The 20096-nt window shown below is 43.8% G+C and overlaps 1 protein-coding gene across 5 annotated transcripts in view; it reads left to right on the forward strand.

Annotated features, from left to right (window-relative positions):
• Nucleotides 1-1141: 1141 nt before the first annotated feature.
• The window catches only part of LOC141548455 (homeobox protein CDX-4-like), a 28954-nt gene continuing 9999 nt past the window's right edge, over nucleotides 1142-20096 (forward strand). Inside the window, exons 1-6 of one of the 5 annotated variants that reach the window (XM_074277334.1) lie at nucleotides 1142-1738; nucleotides 2367-2456; nucleotides 3685-3778; nucleotides 6166-6229; nucleotides 6959-7473; nucleotides 17471-17613. In XM_074277334.1, the coding sequence (XP_074133435.1) occupies nucleotides 7080-7473; nucleotides 17471-17613 (537 nt within the window). In that variant the 5' untranslated portion in view covers nucleotides 1142-1738; nucleotides 2367-2456; nucleotides 3685-3778; nucleotides 6166-6229; nucleotides 6959-7079. The other 4 variants (XM_074277335.1, XM_074277337.1, XM_074277338.1 and 1 more) reach the window with 4 other exon arrangements.

Consider the following 20096-nt stretch of genomic DNA (forward strand, 5'->3'; position numbering starts at 1 on the left):
GTTTATATTGTATATACTCTGTGGGTAAGTATATTTTGTTTGTGTATATGTGTATGTGTGTTTATGTGTGTATGTCCACTGTGTATGTATTTGTGTATGTTTATATACTGTGTTTGTGGATGTGTACCATGCATTTGTGTGTATTGTATTGTGTATGTGTACGTATATGTGTGTGTCCTCTGTGCTTGTGTGTTCGCTCTGTATGTGTGTATGTTTGTGTGATTGTGGGTATATGTGTTTGCATATGTGTATATTGTAAATGTGTTTGTGTGTGTATCTATGTGTGTATTGTATATGTATATGTGTTTGTGTGTATATATATATTTAGTGTATGTGTGTACTGTGTATGTGTGTTTATGTATGTATGTGTTTATATGTGTCCATGTGTGTATCATGTTTGTGTATATGCATATGTGTCTAGGTGTATGTTTGTGTTTATATGTGTATATGTGTGTACTGTGTATGTATATGTGTATTGTATATATATGTGTGTGTGTGTGTGTGTGTGTTTGGTGTGTATGTGTGTATGTATGAGTTTGTGTTGGTATAAGTGTATTGTATGTGTACATGTGTTCAGGAATATGTATGTGGTTCATATGTGTATTATGTCACTATGTATGTGTATTGTGGCTTTGCATATATTGCATGTGTTTATGTGTGTGTTTACATGTGTGTTTGTATGTACCATATATTTGTGTGTGTGTTTGGGGGGGTATGTGTTTGTACTGTGAGTGTGTATATACTGTTTAGGTGTTTTTGTCTGTGTGTGTATATTTTGTTTGTGTATTATATCATGTGTTTGTATACATGTGCATTGTTCATGTGTGTGCACTATGCATGTTTTTATATGTATATTGTGTATTGCATGTTTGTGTGTGTGTGTGTGTGTGTGTGTGTGTGTGTGTGTGTATGAAAAGTGCTTAGTAAAGCTGAGGGCCTGCTGCCGGGTAGTAATCCTCCATGTGGGAAAACTATTTTGGGAACACTAAGAGTTAATGCCCTTCTTGGGGCCACAGATAGGCTTAGTGGCACCTGGCCAGGAGGTGAGCCCGAATCTGCCTGAAAAGTTGATGGATGACGGGTTTGTTCTTTCTCCCACCTCCTGTCCCAGCACAATCCCTGTTCTTGCTTCTGTACATGCAGAACAAATTGTTCCCCACTTAGCTTTCTAGCTTTTTCTCTGAGTCTCTGCTCTTGTTTGTCTCTCCCTCTTCCTATTTATGTCATGTCTCTCTCTTTCATTGATATCTATGTATGTAGAGCTATATGCACACATGTTTGTGCATATACATATTTTATACCCATGCAAAACACCTATATGTGTATACATGTATAGTGTGTGTGCATCTGTCCTGTTACTTTGCAGTGCCTATATCCTCCTGGCAGCCCAGAGAGCAGAGTCGAAAAGCCCACCCCTCCTCTTGGCCTAAGGATCATGACGTGAGCCTAATAAGGAGTTGGCATGAAGGCCAGCAACTCAGGATTGGGGTTCTCCTGGGAGATTGACAAGTCCCAGAGAAAATGAGTGATTTGGACCAGCTGATGCTTCCTTCCTGGCCACTTGCTTCTAACCCCAAGGAGACTATAAAAGGAGCAGTTGACAAAGTGGGAGTCAACTACCTCTCATTCCTACTGGAGTAAGATTACACCCTCTTCAAACTTGGTAGGACAATCCTGCTTCATCTCCCAGTCAAGCATCCTTTCTTTTCTACCTCCATGAATGGATTCAACTTTTTTGGTGAGTGTGCTGAACGGTTAACATTTAACCAAACCCAGAGTGGACTTTGTCACCTAGTCTCGGGCAGTATAGTAGGAGGCTTAGCAGTGACCACCACACCACTCCTCAGAGACAGCAGAATTCTGGAACTGACGCAACGGAGTCAGCAAAATGAGGAGACTATCTCCAATAATGAAAACAACATAAACAGAACTAAACATCATGCAGTTAGAAAGAAACCGAGCTTGGCCTAGAGAAGAACGGAGACCTTCCTCCTTTCTTTACTAAAGTTGGAGACTACAGCTATGTAACATTATATATCAGACACTGATGGCAAGTCTTTTTTTGGACAGCGTTACCAGGGAGGGCTGGGGGGATGGGAGGAGTAAGATAATCTTAGAAATGAAAGCAATGTTAAAACAAAAAAGAGGGGGTAGAAGATTTACTAAGCACCTACTATGTACTGATTTGTGTCTGAGGCAAGATTTGAAAATAGTGCTTGACTCCACCACTGTGTCACCAAGAGAGTTGTGCAGTTTTTTAAAAAAATCTGTTAACAGTGAATTTGCCCACACCTAGGCTACCAGTTGAACTTGTGAATTCCTCTGATTGTGAGCTGAGGCTGGGTTTTATTTATCTTTGCTCTAAGTTCCCTTCTAGCTCTGACTACTTTGATCCTTCTGTGAATCGAACAGCTCCAGAGCAGAAAGAAAATTAGCCAAGAGAGCAAAAAGGAAAGGTATGTTTGGGGATGGGGGGGGGGGGGGCAAGGGAATCCTAATACCAGGGCACCCGAAATTGAAGTGTCTCCTATAAACATTTAGAAGCTGTCTCTCTCCTTTCCCTTACTCGCCACTCAGACACCTCAACTGTGCCCATCAGCCTCAGTATACCCATCCGCTGGTATCGTGAACTTGGACCAGCGAGCTCAATTGTTTCATCTGTAAAATGGGGATCGATACTGGGGGAGGGGCTGCCTTGCTTCACAGGACGTTTGTAAAGGTGAAAGCTATCTGTGAGCTTTATTCTTACTTAGTTACAAAGACTACTAGGGCCAAAGCAAGGAGTGGGAGTCAATTTTCCAGCGAGAGAAGATTTAGTTCTGCTGGCTCCCAAATTCATACTTTCTCCTCCTCAGTGGAGGAGAAAATACATTTTTGCTTCATTCATTTGTTGCTTAAAAATCTCAGAGAGGGCCTTGCCTCAAGGTCACAGGTCGACTGTGTTTGCGCCACATATACACGTGTGTGGGGGCATGCACGTGCACACACACACACACACACACACACACACACACACACACACACACACACACACCCCATCTTCTGCCATAGGCTAGATACTAAGGAGAAGAGGAGGGGAGGAGAGAAGGAAGGACAATGGGGAGAAGGGGAGGAGGGTGATAGTAATTAGACCAGAAGACTAAATCATAGCTCATAAAGAATCCTATGAATATATTTGGTCTGAGTTCCACTCCCACTGGGACTACTCACTCACTCAACAAAGATAAGCTGCTACCTAATCAGAAAGATTTCTATCGCAAGCTGTATGGAAGTCTGAGCAAGTTTCCTCCCAGCCCCGACAACCAGTGTTCAAGAGGACCCTCCCAGCTCTGCCCATTTATAAGGCGAGGACCCTTTTAGCTCCAGCATTGGGTGTTCTAAGGTCTTTCTCGGCACTGGCATTATACGGATTGAGGACCCTCCCGGCTTTGCCCACCTTTATCCCAAGGTCCGTACCATCTCTGGCATTCATTCTATGTCTCTGGACCCTTTTGGCTCTGGCATTTGGAATTCAAAGGTCCCTTCTTGCTAGCTTTGACATTTTATGATCTAAGGACCCTCCCAGCTCTGGCATTCTGTGTTCTAAAGTCCCTCCCAGCTGTAACATTCGATAATCTAGGGACCCTCCCAGCTCTGACATTCGGTGTTCCAAGGTCCCTTCCAGCTCTGACACTCTGTTCTCAGGTCTCTTTCAGCTCTAGCCTTCTGAATCACAGAGGCCCTGAATTCAGGCAGGAGTTTGGTCAGCTTGGCAGCAGCATCCTGGATCAGGGAGCAGGTGAGCAACCCCCTTTTCACCCCACCAGAGGTAGCTCTTGGAAGAACAGCATTCCCTCCCTCCCAGGCTTTTCTTCCTCTTCCTCCCTCAATACCCAGAGGGCCAAAGAAGCCACCAGCAGCTTCCAAGGTACCTCACTCCAGCTGGCATTGCTGGTCCTGCGGGCTCACCCTCAACATCTAGCTGTAAGACCATTCCCAAAGTCCTTAGACAAAAACAGTTCTCTCCTAAGTGCCCCCAAAGGCAAAGCGGCAGAGCCTTTAGGAGGGAGCCCCACAGACAAGGTATGGCTTATTTCCTTGGGTCTCCTGCCCATGCACACCCCATTTTCACTCCCCAAGCCCACACACAACAGGGAATACGATACAAAGAGAGAGAAGCGGTACCTAGGTGTGGGCCAAAGCTTGAACAAAGCTATCTAGACCTTAGAAGAACACAGAATCTGCAGGTGAGAGTTCACTGTCCAATGAAGCAGGTCAGCAGCAGCAGGATAAAGAGGCCACTGAGAAGCACTTGGTTAGAGAGATGTCCTGGTTCAGCTGATTTGGGATGGGTGGGTGGGGGAATAGACACTCATAGCAAGTCTGAGCTTGAAGGAATGTTTCCACAGAAAATGTCAGAACTGGAGACCTTGAAGGTCATTCTAGTCCAATTCCCTCATTTTACAGCTAAGGAAACTGAGAAATGTTTGACTTGCTCATGTTCAAAACGTGAACACAGGCCCTCTAACTCTCAAACGACTTCCGTGTCTCCCCCAGCCCTTCTGCCTCTTTTCACTTGTCAAGCACTCAGTGGAGCAGCCGGCTCCTGCCCCCAAGCTCCCAATGAGAAAGCCCCATCGAATGACTTCCTCTCATTATTTAATTTTCAATTTCTTTATTATTTTGGAGGCTGCATCTCCTTAATTCTCCCAGGTTAGAAGTGTAGCAATCACAGCTGATGGTGCTAGTGATCCCCATGTGAAGCCTTCTTGGGTAGCAAAAGCACTTCACCAGCCTCAGTCTGTTGGCATCCTTTTGGCACCAAGCCCACCAAAAAGACTGCCCACCCTTGACTCGTCATGGAGAAATATCACATGATCCTCCATGACTGGAATAGACTCCTTTCTTTCCTATCTGTAATAAGAAAAAAAAAAATCCTTTCTTCATGCCTCTACTCAAGTTGTTGCCTCCTCCAGGAAGTCTTTCTTGAAGCCATCCCTGAAAAAGCTCTCTTTCCTGGAAGGCTTCATGATTCCCTGAATCTCTCCTCACAATCTACTAGCAGCTGATTTTTATGTAGGGCTTTGAAGTTTACTGGGCATCTTACATGAATAATCTGGCTTGTGTCTGCTTTTGGTACACATCCTTGACCCCTCCTCCATCTCTATCACCCAGACTCCCTCTCTCAGCCCCAACAGACAAAACCCTCAGAAAGCAGAGATGTATTCATTTTTTTTAATGTCAGCTTTTCTTTTTAGATTTAGAGTTTTTGATTTTTTAAAGCAGTCATTGCTAAATTTAAATGTTCAAGCACAGGGAGAAAAGAAAAAGAACATATGAAACTGAACTTTGGTTACATGAAGCTTTTAAAATTAATTTATAAGAAAAAATAAAGAAGTTAGTTAAAAACTCTCTGTTTTATCCCTTCCTTCACTCTCTTCTGGCCTATTTCTTATAGATTTTTGTCCTATTGATGAATTTTTTCCTTTTTTTGCATCTGTGTTATTTTCTGCTATCTCCCCATTCCCTCTGCTCAGACATTGCTATTTTGCATCTTTGTATTCCTGGCATGAAGTACAGAAACAGAAGAACAGTTGAGTAAATTGTAATATGTTATACTGTGGGAAAAAATGATGAATATTAATCATTCAGAGAAATTTGGAAAGAATTATATGAACTGATGCACAGAAATGCATGCAGAACTATGAGTGATTTACTCAATGAATGTACATTACTTCATACGTAGTTTGTATTTACTTATATGTATACATTCATTGGAGACAGGGACTATTTCATGGGCCTCCTCCTCCTCCTCCTTTCAGCATACAGTAAGACTCAATAAATGTTTTCTGAGTTGATTAGGAGGAAAGGCCTAGTTTGAGAAAGAAAACTGTGGGCTCTCTGGCTCCAAAAGGACTTAGACATTATCTGGTACCAAAAGACATCTAAGTGACCGAAGTCAGTGAGACACAAGTTCAAATGCAGCTTCAGGTATTGTTGTTTAAACAACAAGTTACTTAACTTCTATGTGCCTCAGTTTCCTCTTTTGTAAAGTAGGCATAATAATAGCTCCTGTTTCTCAGGTTATTGAGGGGATAAAAATGAGATAATATTTATAGGAGTTTTGCCAATTTAAAAGTACTACATAAATGTTAGCTATGATTATTAACAATTTCCTTATTTTAGAGAAGTGAAACAGGACTTGCTTTTCCCAAGGACACCCAGGGGTCAGAGACAAGATGTGATCTAGGTACTTTATCTCTGTCTCTGTGTCTCTGTCTCTCTCTTGGTTTCTCTCTATGTCTCTGTGTCTCTTTCATTCCTTGTCTCTCTGTCTTTGTCTCTGTTTCTGACTCTGTGTGTGTGTGTGTGTGTGTGTGTGTGTGTATGTGTGTGTGTGTGAGTCTGTCTCTGTCTCTCTCTCTCAAATCATGGTTAATTAACTTGTCCAGTGTCACAGATAGTAAATATCAAGTATCTGAGGTCAGATTTGAATTTGGTTCCTCCTGACTCCAGATCCTTTATTTCAGATACCCATCAGATAGCCATTCTGACTCAAGCTTCTGGGGCACAGGTCCCTTTGGTGGAGCCAATTGTTTCTTTCAGTCCAGGTCACCTTTTCAATCTACCAGGAACCCAACAAAAACCAATCAACTTCCTTGTTTTAAATAAAGCCTCTCCATCTTGGAAGAGGATCTGCCTGACCCTAACACCATAGCCCTTAACATGAATTCTGAAGGAAATCCCCCATCCACTTACCCTTAGGGTCAAAGTGCAGAGATACCTGTTGGGATGGCTTTGGGGTGATAAGACTGCTCCCTGACCCTGACCCAAACAAGGGAATCCTTAAAAACCAAAATAGACAGTTTTTGATTGAGGGCAAATACATTATTTATGTTTCTTGTGACTTCCGAGAGAACTAGAGTCCAAGGTATTACAGAGAGCACAAGGGGCCTGAGTAATCCAGCTTTATTTTTAGGGCCATCTGCATCAAGAAGCTGGAGGAGAAAGAAAACGAGATCAAATAGGCCCAGGGGGATGGCCTAGCCAGATTTCTGAGAACCAAGTCCACGAGTTATCTTCACAAAGAGCACTTGAAGATGTATCCGGGTTCCTTTCGATACAACAGCCACAGTGGAGGCAGTCGGGGCCCCTATAACCATCTACAGAATTCCAACTTTGGGCCCAGCCCAGCTTATGCATACTATATGGGATACCATCAAGTGACCAACCTGGATGGCCACAGGCAGTGGTTTGGGAACTGGGGGTCTCCCTATGCCCCTCCAAAGATGGATTGGATGTCCCCTGGTGAAGGCCCCTCAGATTATATGAGGAAATCCCCATCAAGCAAGATTCCCTACAGCTCCCCTGACTCCAACAACCTGCCCCTTCCCAAGGCCCCTGGAGACTACGCTCCCAAAGACATGGAGCCCCACTCCTGCAGCAATGGCCACCATACCTATGCTTGGATGCAAAAAACCATGGGATACACAGGTAAGAACTAAATAACCTTTCCCCTCCTTGTCACCCAACTAATTTAAGCTCAGAGCTTCAAAGGCCCCTTCCAAGCCCATTATTTTACAGAAGAAAAAAAAAATAAAGGTGTATAGGAGAAGAGGAAGAAGTATATCCTTGTATCAATTCCTGAGATCTTTCCCATATCTAAAATACAAAATGTGATTTAGATCCTGTGAATTTAGAAAAATCCTGAATTCACATAACATTTCTATCAGGAAGGGACCGCAAAGGTCATTGAGTCCAGCTCCCTCATTTTATAGAGGAGGAAACTGAGGCCTAGAGAAACCAAGTGACTTGCCTAGGGTCACCCAGGTAGTAATTAGCAAAGCAGGGATTTGAATCCAGGTCTTTGGATTCTTTCTCCTATGCCAGAGATGAGGGAATAATCACAAGACCAGGGAATTTTGGCCTTCACAAAACCTCCCCTCCCCCCCCAATCTAGATTGTTTAAGATGTTGAACTTTATCCTTTGCCCTTCCCAAGTAAGAGGAGGAGCAAGGGTTCTAGATGAGGCAGAAGAAAGTCATAACATCTTTCCTTACAAGTAAAAATTGGTTTCTATGTATGGCTATAAGCAGGCTTTTTTCAGTCTGTCACCCTTTCCCTACCCATCCTTCTCAAGTTTCTGTCTTCTTTTGGCCTAGCATTAAATGTGCCTTGTGGCCTGCTAGAGAGGGGTGGGGGGAAGGAGAGGAGGAAGGCTGCAAAGTTAGCTAGTGGTATGGATCAGGTTATCCTGATACTGGGAGCCGAAAAAGAGCAAGAACAGGGGAGGAGAGAGCAGAGCTAGGCAGAATTTTGGAGATTGTTAAATCCAAATCCTATGATTTGATTTGATTTGATTTTTTTTTTTTAGCGATAGTAAAGAAATTCTTTCCTACCCATGCTCCCTTCACCAAAAAAATAAAAATGAAAAGCCAAAGCAAATCCCTTCTCTGGAACAGAACACCAAACGTAAAAAATGGAGGAAATTCTATAAATCCTTCAGCCAGCTTTGTTTCCTTTAGGAAGCCGCAGCCAGGCTCATAGAGCAGGAAGAACACGTGTACCGAACACCTTGTCCAATTCCCTTATTGTTCATAGGATGAGACCAGTGCAATCGCATGGCAGAGAGTACACCAGAATCCAGATCTCAAGTCTCAAACAAGACTCCTCTTTTACATTTCCAATCTCCTCTGCCTTAAAGGCTCTGAAAAACACCATCTTGTCATGTGCAAATCCTTATTATGAGGAGACAAGGTGGCGGGCTTACTAGGACATTTTGTAACTTGGAGCTACAGCAATGTGTCTAGGATTTGTATTTCCAAAGCGGGAAGGGGAAAGAGAAAGGCCGAAGGGAGGCAGTCCCCCTCATATCTGCAGATAAAACTCCTTTGCAGTTTAGCCAGTAGTTTTCAAGAGTTTCTCTGCTCAGAAGGGCCGGTACCTCAACTCTAACCTTCCCCTCCACTCCCCCCCCCCCCCAAGCCAACGGCATGATTGAATCTCTTGGAAAGTGGCATGGAGAGACCAGAGTCTCCTCCCTGCCAATGAGATCTTAAAGGAAGAAGCTTTTAATGACACATCACAACACTTTGAGTAGCCTCATATGAGATTCCACAGGGTATTCATCGTTCTAACAGCATTTCTTTACCGTGTACCACAAGGAAAGCTCAGGAACTCTGCAGGACCAGGGAAAACCCCAGAGCAGAGACATGCAATATCTCCTTAATATTTTCTACTGTCATCGTTGAGCTGATCTTTTTCTTTTCGAATTTTACTCAGGAACAAATCAGAGCTAACCCTAATCATGCCCCAGGGCCCCCAAGCCCAGATTTCCAAGTCCCAGCTTCTTTTCTACCTTGGTGGGGGCAGTTTCCACTGTGGGGGTCTCAAAGCTAATAAAATTCCAGGTCTGTTCCAAAGTTTCCATTCCTCTCCCTTTAAAAATGAGAAAATTGAGACTCAAAGGGAGTCATCTCACAAAACACGTAGCAAGGCAATAGTGGGGCTGGCACTGTGATCCGAAGCTTTCGCTTCTAAGCCTGGTGCTCCAGCTGGTATGCCAAGTTTCTTTTGTCCTGTGTGATCTGGTAGGGAGATGCCTGACTAGCTGTGTGGCATTGGCTGTCTCCGTAGATGGATGAATTCAGATAGACGGCCACCCTTGGGGCTATTGAAGAAACTCTGTAGGGTAGTCCTAGAGAGATAAAGGTTAGAAATGGAAGCAAGGGGAGCCATGATTTCTTTGCTCTGAATTCCTGGAAAGATGGGTCTCTGCACTCTCTTATGAGAAAGTTGAAAGAATCATACCCAATGGTGGGACTATAGCTCTTGAGGCTTACTATCCACTGGGTGCTTTCTTCCCATCAAATGGACAGAGCCAATATCATTGTTCTCATTTTGCAGATGGAGAAACTGAAGCTAGTAAGTTTCCAACGCAGGATTGGTCCCCATGTCTCTTGACTCCAAGTCCTCTCTATACCAAGAATACAAAGTGAATTGACTCATTTTTAGGACTGAACTCATAACCTTGTTCTCCCAGGTTCAAGGTTCTAACCAGCTGAGATAAATGACTCAGACAGCCTCAGATGATAGCCTTGAGCAGAGTCAGTAGACTGGATTTCTAGAAAAATCTGAGAATCCAGGCCTTGTCTTCTGCCCGGCACCAAGGAGTAAGAGAGAGTCCTCTGGATCTTCTCTGTACTACAGTATTGTGCACAGAAAAATATCCAAGGACTTTAGGCAGAGGTGAAAGAATCTATAGAATGAAGGGAACATAAAAACCTTAGAGCGCCATTTCAATCAGCCAAGCAACAAGCATTCATTAAGCACTTACTGTGTACCTTGACCTGTGCCAGTCCTCGGGGCTAAAAGTACAAGGAATGAAAGAACTTTGATTCCGGTGGGCCTCGTATTCTATGCATAGACATACAATCCAGAAAAAAAAAAAATGCAACGCAATTAGGGAAGGGAGGGAAAGAGGAAGGACACTAGCAACGGAGATGATAAGGAAAGTCTTCATGAAGGTAGAGTTCGCACTGTGTCTTCAAAGAAGAAATTTGTTCAGGGTCAATCAACACAGCTAGTGAGTATATGAGGCCAGATTTGAACTGATGAAAATGAGTCTTCCCAATTCCAAGTCCAGTGCTCGATCCATTGAGAACCAGCTGGCTGGAGTGACTCTGGAAGGTGGAAATGTCTGAGGTCAGATGATGGATTAGAAGAGACCTTAGGGATTTTCTTGTTTATGGCAGGGGGAAATGACTTGTCTAAGGTCACATGGTAGCATATAATATCTCCAGAATTGGGACCCAAATAGTGTGAGGGAAAGGGAGGAGGCACAGGGAATTCAAAAGGGGATGAGAAACCCAAGCCTCTGAAATACTGGCCCTCCCTCCCTCCAGGCTGGGGATGGACCATTCAGTTTGCACCTGTGCTGCATTGCCTATGCCAAATCACTTTCACCACCTCCGGTAGGCTGTGCCCTTACAGGCACAGTAAGGAGTTAAGCAATCAGCCAGCAGCTTTGATCCTAGTAGACAGAAGTCCCCGAAGCACTCAGGCCCAAGAAATCCTTTCTTGGGTCTGAATTCCCAGAAAGACTCATCTCGCCTGTTTTACTCCCTGGGCTGTGCAAATGTGCCCAGCTCAGTAAGAGTGGCAAGAGAAGGATGATGGGAAAGGTGGACTGCTGACCTTAGGACCCTAGACTTAGAGTCCCAAGGGACTCCTGAGGCCAGCTGGTCCCCCCTTTCATTCTACAGAGGGGGAAACTGAGGCTCCGAGGAGGAAATGATGTAGCCAAGGCCATACATAGGATCCTAACTGTAAAGCCGCAAGATAAAGGCACAGAGTCCAACCCTCTCATTTAACATCAGAGGAAACTGAGGCTTAAGGTCACACAGTCATTTTCTTTTGCTAGGCCTCAGTTTCCTAAGATGTTAAATGGGGGGATGGACTGCCTGGCCTCTAGGGTTTCCTCCTGGGTCCAGATCTCTAGTCCCCAGGGGTCCTTCCCACCTTGTTACTGGGAGGCTGCCTGAGAGAGCATTCTCTTGAGCTGGGGTTTCGAGATCCTCTCTGTCCCAGGGGGCACCTAACTCTTTGAACACTTTTCTAGTCTGCCCCAATGCAGTCTCCTTTGATGTTCCGTCCCTCACAAAGGAAAACTGGCCTGACACAAAGGGTGAGAATTTTCACAGCAAATAAAGAAGCCTGGTCTGACCTTAATTGTCCCCCCAAAGAAAGTGCTGGAGGGCAGGGGAGGAGAGCGTGGGGCTTTAAAGACTCTGGAAGTACTGCTTCAGACTGAGGCCTGCACTCTCTTGCCTGCTCCGTTCTTATCAAGCCCCTAGCAAGCCAGAGAATGGGGAGAAATGGAAGGGGGAGGGAAAAGTGGAAAGCTCAGGTGTTATGCCCTAGCTCTTTGGGAGAGAGCCCTTTATTCCGGTGGAAGGGTGAGGACGCAGGATTTCAAGGCAAGGGACCCACATTCCAATTCTGCTTCTGTGACTGCTTATCGTGTGATCAGTTTATCCGTCTGAAAAATGGAGGCATTGTACTAAATCTCTTAAGATTCAGGAAGATCCAGATTTGCGTCCTTCCTCCTACTATCTGTGAGCTGCAAGCAAATCACTCTCCCTCCCTGGGCTTCAGTTTCCTCCTTCTGACTATGAGGCTATGAGAATTATCTAGAGTTAGGTAAGTGAACAAGATAGCTTAGTCTCATTTATAATTCTTAGAATCCTTTTTCAGTGGGTAAAATCTGGCCTGAGGGCATCACAGAATCTGACTGGGAAAAAGTTTTGCTAGCTGATTTCCTAGATCGATCTATCTATCTATCTATCTATCTATCTATCTATCTATCTAGATATATATTAAACATAGAACTAGGCTTCTCAAAAAGAGAGGAGAAAGATGGGAAAGGATGATGTGGAAAGGCCCTGGCCCTGCCTGGAATGCCTACCACAGTACAAAGTTTAGGGGAGTCACTTTATTATTATTTTTGTGCTAATAAAAATGTTGCCATTTTTTAAACGCCTAACATGTGACAGTATGCTAAGCATTTTGTAAATATGATCCCATTCTACCCTCACAGTAGCCCTGGGATGTTATTAGCATCCCCATCTTTACAACTGAAGAAACTGAGGCAGGTTTTCAGTGACTCGGTGAAGATCACCCAGCTAGAAAATTTCTGAAGCGGGATTCGAACTCAGTGCTCTAGTCACTGTATGATCTAGCTGCCTTCAATGGATATTTTTTACTTTTATATCATCTTCATTCCTGAATATATCCCTACATAACCTCAAGGAAAAGAAAAAACAAAGGGAAGAAAAGTTCAGGCAAAATTAACATATTACTGTAACCCATCACCCACCACCTTTCTGAAGAAGAGAGAGATGAGTTTGATCAGTTCTTCAGGGATCCGCTTTTGAGATTCAGCATATGATCCCATGAAGGAAAACAAATACAATAGGCTTTTCTCATTACAACGCCTGGACGGGGAGGGGGTCCGAAAGCAGCCCACGTGACCAGAGGCCAAGCAAGCGTTGCACATTCCCCAAACAGACAAGCTCGTAAAGGGGCAGCTGGGGTCCCTGGAGCTTGGGGTTTCCAGCAGGATTTGTTCACTAGTCTGAATTGGATCTTTTTGGAGGTCAAGGGAAAATTGATCTGGGCTAGGCTGGGCCCATCTACTTGAGACAAACAAATGCCCCAGGGATTAGTAGCCGAGATGAGGTCATCTTTAGGGGAGCTGGGGGAGGGATAAGGGAAAGTGAGCTCTCTACCTTTGTTCCACTAGAAAGACTTTTCTCTTCCCCTTTTCCTTCTCTCAGTCCCTTTTCATTCCACCCCAGGTTTGCCAGCAGGCCGCCTCCTCCATCATCCCCACCAGATCTGTTGCTCGGCTTAGTGCCTTTTGTCCATCTCATTCTCGACCTGCCTGCAGCATTTCCCCCAGAATCTCCTCTTCTTGTCCTTGAGATTTCTTTTCTCTAGGTTTTTGGGCATTCTTCTCATCCTGACAGTTCTCCTTCGGTCACACTGCATGTGCTTTCTAGGTCCCAGCCACAAACCATGAGTTTCCCTCAAGGATCCATCCTGGGCCCTCTTCCTCCTTTATACTACGAATTCATCGGGTGGTCTCATCAGCTCCCATAGATTCAATTGTCTGTATGATATAAAGCCCTAAACTCTTTCCTAAGCTTCAGACTCACATCTCCAACTACCTATTGGCCATTTTAAACTAGATCTTAAATTCATCATGTCCCATACAAAACTCATCATCTCTCCCTCCCCTGAGTCCTTGCCTTTTCCTAAAGTTCCTATTGCTGTCCAGGGAACCATCATCTTCCCACATACCCAGGCTCTTGAATCCTCACTTTCTCACCCCTAGATCCAATCTGTTGCCCAAACCTGAACATCTAGAATAGAACATCTTTTGGTTATCGCAGCTTCTTAAACTGAGGTTCGTGACCCATAGGGGGTCTCTTCACTGACCATGGGAGGGGTGACAAAATTAGGGTGTATTCTTGATTTGTATCTCTATTTTATATCCCTATGTACCAGAATCACATACAAATTTCTCTGGTGAAAAGGGGTTGAAAATGGAAAAAGTTTAACAAGCTCTGTTGTATGTAAACCTTCTCTCTTGTGCCTGTCATCATCCTGGTATAAGCCCTCACCTCCTTTAGAATATGGCAATAGCCCCTTGATGATTCAGCCTGCCATAAGTCTCTCCCCACTCCAGGTCATTCTCCACTTGGCTGTCAAATTGATCTTCCTACAGAGCAGATCTGACCATGCCCCTCACTCATACCGACCCTATTCAATGGCTCCCTAGTGCCTTCAGGATCAAAAAGAAAATCCCCAGTTTGACTTTTAAACCCATTCTTTCTTGTGTCTTTGCAGTCTTTTTACACCTCTCCCCACTGTCCTCCCATAGGCTCTGATTCAGAGACACTAACCTCCTTGCTGTCCATCCTATAAGATACTCTACCTTTCAACTCTGGACATCTTCACTGGCCGTGCTTCCTTCCCCGCCCTTGCGTGGAATGGTTCCCCTCTTGATCTCTGCCTCCCAGACTCCCCAGCTTCTTTGAAGTCCCAACTACAATTCCATCTTCTGCCAGAAGCCTTCCTCCTTAATTTGACTTCTGAGATTACTCCCAATTCATTGTTTCTACATAATTATGTAATGGTTGTTTTCTCCAGTATGCCAGGAGCTTCTTGAGAACGGGAACTGGTTTTTATGTGTATCCCTAGCACTTGGCACAGGACACAACACTAATAGTACTTAGTTAACGACACTAGTTGACCGAGGATCTTTTTCCCCCTCTCTTCAGTGGAAAATGAGGTCACTCAGATAACGACTTGAATACCACACCGAGCGTCGGACAATATTAGGTTCCTTTTGTCATCCAACAAGGAAACAGCATCTTAGATGATAACCCCTCTTCCTCTCCCCTCCAGAGGTTCATGGGATTAAGGACCCTTGAGATGTAGTGCCACCTCCTCATTTAATAGAGAAGGAAACTAAAGCCCTGAAAAAGGGAAAGTGACTCTAAAGAAGACTCTTAGCTCAGTGCTTGGGAGCCAGTGGAATGTCTCCAGCAGTGGGTACCAGGAAACCTCACTAGTTGAATTTTGGGGAAAACATTGTGAATGCCCATGATGGCATCCACTACTCTTGTGAATACCCTCGTTAATGCCCGCTCTGCGTTCACTACTGCCAGTCTCTCCTAATTCCCAGGCCCTGAGAGAAATCTCCCGTCACTGTCTTTTGCAGAGCTTAAACCAGTTTTACCAAGTTTACCTCTGTCTGAGGTCTCCAGAGATCTCTGGCCATCATTTCACAAGAATGATGGTTTAAAAAACGATAGAGCGCTCGAGAACAGCCATGTGCAAGCCCAAGATCTTTTATTCACGTGTATGAAATCATACACAGCCAATCAGAGAAGGAGACATCTCCCGTTAACGATGCAGATCCCAATGTGACCAGAGTTCCTGCCTACAAGGCGGTCCCAATTTATTCACAGAAAGTACTTCTGGGGGTCTCAGGCTATATTGCCTGTTTGCTTCCTGATTGCAAAGTACGTGACTCCTCCTCTGACCCTTACAAAACATTATAAATTCAAAAGTTCAGTTCAATAAATCTGTAGTCAATTGATGCAGTGAGTAGAATATTGGACTTGAGATCAGCAGGATCTGAGTTCCAGTTCTGCCTCAGACACACCTGTATGTGTGACCTTGGGCAAGTCACATGTCTTTCCATCTGTAAAATGGACATAATGATAGTATCTGCTGCCTAGAATTGACATCTAGATGACATTTCAGTGACTAGATTGCTGGGCTTGCCGTCAGGAAGACTCATGTTGCTGAGGCTCAGACATTTACTAGATGTGTGACCCTGAGCAAGTCTCTTAACCTCATTTGCCTCAGCTTCCTCATCTGTAAAATGAGCTGGAGAAGGCAATAGCAGACCGCTCCAGTATCTTTGTCCAAAAAACTCCAAATGGGCTCACGGAAAGTAAAACATGATTGAAATGACTCAACAGTACTTCCCAAAGATGATATTTGTTAGGTGAACCATAAAAGCTGTTATATGGCAAGCATTTATAATGCTAGTTGTGGTTGTTACTATCATTAAGCTCCCGCTGTGTTTGTGTTAGAAAAGATGCAGAGTTTAGATAAGATATAATCCCTTTCCTCCTCTAGGAGGAATGACCAATTTCCTGTAACACAAATATACACTCAGGTCTGACTGTCTTTTGCCATAATCATCTCTTGCCCTGCTCAGAATGAAGGAAATGATAATTCCACCTCTCCAGCCTTGATCAAGCCACATCCATGTTCCAGAATAATGTGTGCAGATAGAGCTATATTTGGGGAAGGACACTGGTTAGCTAAAGAGGAACTGGAGAACTAGGCATCAGCTGGCAGGAAAGCACTGGGGAGTTACAGAAGACTTGATGTGTTTGGCCCCAGAGGGCAAGCCTAGAAACAATGGTTGTAAATTTCAGTTGGGTTCAAAATAGAGGCAAGAAAGCATGGAGTTTAGAGAGTTGAAATCGTAGCTCTGCCACATGTGGCTTTTTGGCAACTGCTTTCACCACTCTGGGTCTCAGTTTTCTCATCTGTAAAACGGGTCCGGGAGCAAGTAGACTAGATAAGTGATGTCAGATTCAAATAGAAACGAATCCCACTATACACAAGAAGACTTGTGGATGCATATTGACTTAGAAAACTCTGTGTATGTGTGTGTGTGTGTGTGTGTGCGCTCGCACGTATGTACATATACATTATCTATGGCTTATTGTCTTTTTAAATTTGTTCTGTTAAATATTTCCCAATGACATGGAATCTGGTTCAGTCAGCACTAGGTAGGCCAGGAGGCCTCAAGTTTGACAAGTCTGGGCTAGATGATTCCTGGAGTACTTTCCAGTTCTAAATTTTCTTATTCTATCATTAAAGCTGGCTAAAAGTGAGAAAGAGTGAACTTTCCATCACTGGCTGCCTTCTGGTTGGAAATAGCGAAGATAGCTTGCATCTGGATATACTCTCATTTGGTCCTCACAAGAATCCTGGGAGGGACATGCTATAATGATTACCCTGTTATAAGTGAGAAAACAGAAGCAGACAGAAGTCAAATGACTTGCTCAGAGTGTCTAAGAGAGGGTCCAAGTGCAGCGCTCTATCCATTGTGCCTCCTGGAGGTTATAGGGTGTTTCCACTCTGATAGAGATTAGCTTAGTCTCCTGTCTCTGCATATGACATCTCATAAATGAATGTAGGGATCACAAAATTCTGATTTATTATAAATCAATGTTTGATTTGTATACCTGTTTTAGGTACCTACATGATTAGGGGTATGTAAAAATTTCGCTGACAAAAAGGGATCGCGAGTGGAAAAAGTTGGAGAAGCCTGGCCTAACCATGTGGCAAATATTTCTTCATGCTCAAACCCAGCTGTGTCTTCTCTTTCAAACAGGGAAAACAAGGAAAGAGAAATACCGGGTGGTTTATACAGATCATCAGAGGCTGGAGCTAGAGAAGGAATTTTATTTTGCTAGATATATCTCCTCACCAAGACGGTTGGAACTGGCATCTTCTTTGAACCTTTCAGAGAGACAGGTAAGGAGAATCTACTAGGCCTCCAGGATTTTCCAAGGCTTGCTACCAGGGACTTAGCAGAAGACTGAGGTAAGATATAGAGGTTAATAGTGATGTCCAATTCTGCTGTCTGGAATCAGGAAATCTGGTGCTGCTATTTGTTACCTATGTAACTTTGGTTGTCCTGCTCTATATATGGACACTGAGATGGCTCTGAAGGGGAAAGTGAGGCAGATGACCTTGCACAACCCTCACTCACTCAAATCTAATTCACTTGCATATCATGGCATCACCTCCCTAATGTCATGGTCCTCCTTGAGAATGAAGGACAACAATAGACCAACTAGCTCATCTCTATGGATCGGATTGGTAAAAATAAAGGTGGCACCAGAGGGCCTTTCTAGCTCTAGATGGAGGATTCTATATTCCTGATTGAATAAGTAAGGACTGAAGGATGTTTTTTAAAGTTTCCTTTCTTGAAGGAATTCATGGTGTATGTGGAGGGAAACCTTTATACATTTTCATCTCAATGTTTCTGTGGGGGAAAAAAATTACCAAGAAAACCAAGTGTGCCATGAATGAAGCGTGCCAATGTTAAAAGAAAGGGAATCAAATTGTATTGTTTGTGCTGATCTCTTGCAGGTTATTTCATTTGCTTTGCGTTTACTAGGCTAGGGAAGTTAGAGTTGGAGGCTTTATCCAGCTCATGGGCTGTGCCCTCCAGCAGCCATATCATTTCATGTTTGGGCTCTGAATCGTGACTCAGTATGGTTTACTCCTCGCCACTGAAAGCTCTGGAAGTAGGTAGAATACTGGTATCTCCAGAGCCTACCCAGTACAACAGTACCAAGCACTTTGTAGTACTGATTAATAAATGGTGGTTAATTGATTGATTGATTGATTCTGGAGACACCAGGAAGAAAGATGTGGGGTATTTCTGAAGGAAAGGAGGGAGACACAGTGCAGTCATCTTTCTTTATAAGTAATTGCTATCAGCATGAATCCCTTTCAATTTCACCCTCCAGAGTTTCTTGTTTAACCACAGAGAGTTAGGAAAATTTTCCCCATTATGCTATATTTAAAAGGCCCAAGGTGCCATTTGTGAACTACCAAAGGCTTTGACATGGCGTAACAGAAATTTCCTGCCAAGAGAGGCTGGTACCGCCCATCACTGCCTTTTCTCAACTTCCAGTCCTTTCCTTAAGGTCAGCTGGATGAGATTCTTTGACCCCCTGGAACACGACTTGAGTTTTTTCTTCCCTGTTTCTATCTATACACAGCACAACACAAAATGTACAGTCAAATCCAACTGGAGACTGGAGACTGATCTTGGCCCATCTACCTAATGTGAGGAGTTTGTTTCTTCTTTTATCACCCTTCCTTTACATTATTTGTTGCAGAGAAAATGAGAGCTGAGGTCAGGAGAAGGTTGGAATTCGATTCTAAAGTTGGTTCCAGCCCCAAAAGGCTAGAACATTATGAAGTTCAAGCTAGACAGTTTGAAGGATCATCAGAAATGAAAATGTTATAGCAAGAAGTGACCTAAAACCAAAATGTGAGAGTTGGGATGGTCTTGAGAACACAGAATGGTAGAGCAGGTGGGACTTCAGAATACAAAATATTCTACAGAAAGAACATAGTACAGAGAATGTAAGATTTGAGAACATTATACAATGTCAGAGCTAGAAGGGTCCTTAGAACATAAAATGTCAGAACTAGGAGAGATATTAGAACAGGAAAAGTCATAGGTGGGAAGGATCTTAGAACAGAAAGAGAAAACAGAGAATGTCAAAGCGGGGAGAGGCTTTCTGGACTCTGAAAGGTCTTAGAACACAGAATTCAGAGCTTGGAGGAGCCTTACAACAGGGAATGTTGAAATGAACCTTAAAATGAAGAATGTTAGTCAAAGTTTGAACAGGCCTTCAAATCCAGAATAACCGAGCTGAGAGAGGCCTTACAACATAGAACGTCAGAGCTTTGAAGGCTCTCAGAACACTGATTTTCACTCATACCAGAGAGGAGCTTTAGAATATCAAATATCGACAGAGTCGAGACTGTGGAGAGCTGACATGACTTTCTGTGATCTCCTCTGACCTTCTCTCAAACCAATAAAAGCTTAAGACTCTAAACAGGTTTTGGAGTCAAAGAAACCACAAATATTCAGAGTACAACAAATTCCCAAAAGAATATACTTCAGAAAAGGTCTGTTTCAATCAGGTAGGGGGGATAGTCTGCCAAGCCCAGACTACAGCCCAGGGAGCCCAGGGCAAGGAATTGGAGCTGGGAGTCAGAGCATTCCAGCTTCCATGCACCTGGGAATCTTCCATGAGCCTCTTAGGCTACTCTGTCCTGGTTGCAAGTGGGTGATCTAGCAGATTTGCTACACAAGGCAAATTGTAAACCACTGAGCCCCTGATGAACGAGAGATCTACTGGCAATAACTCAGCACTGGAAGTCAGTAAGCAGAACTGCCCCAGGGCAAACTAAAGCAACTGTCACTCCTT

This window comes from Sminthopsis crassicaudata, chromosome X, assembly GCF_048593235.1.
Source record: "Sminthopsis crassicaudata isolate SCR6 chromosome X, ASM4859323v1, whole genome shotgun sequence".
Taxonomy (NCBI): Eukaryota; Metazoa; Chordata; class Mammalia; order Dasyuromorphia; family Dasyuridae; genus Sminthopsis; species Sminthopsis crassicaudata.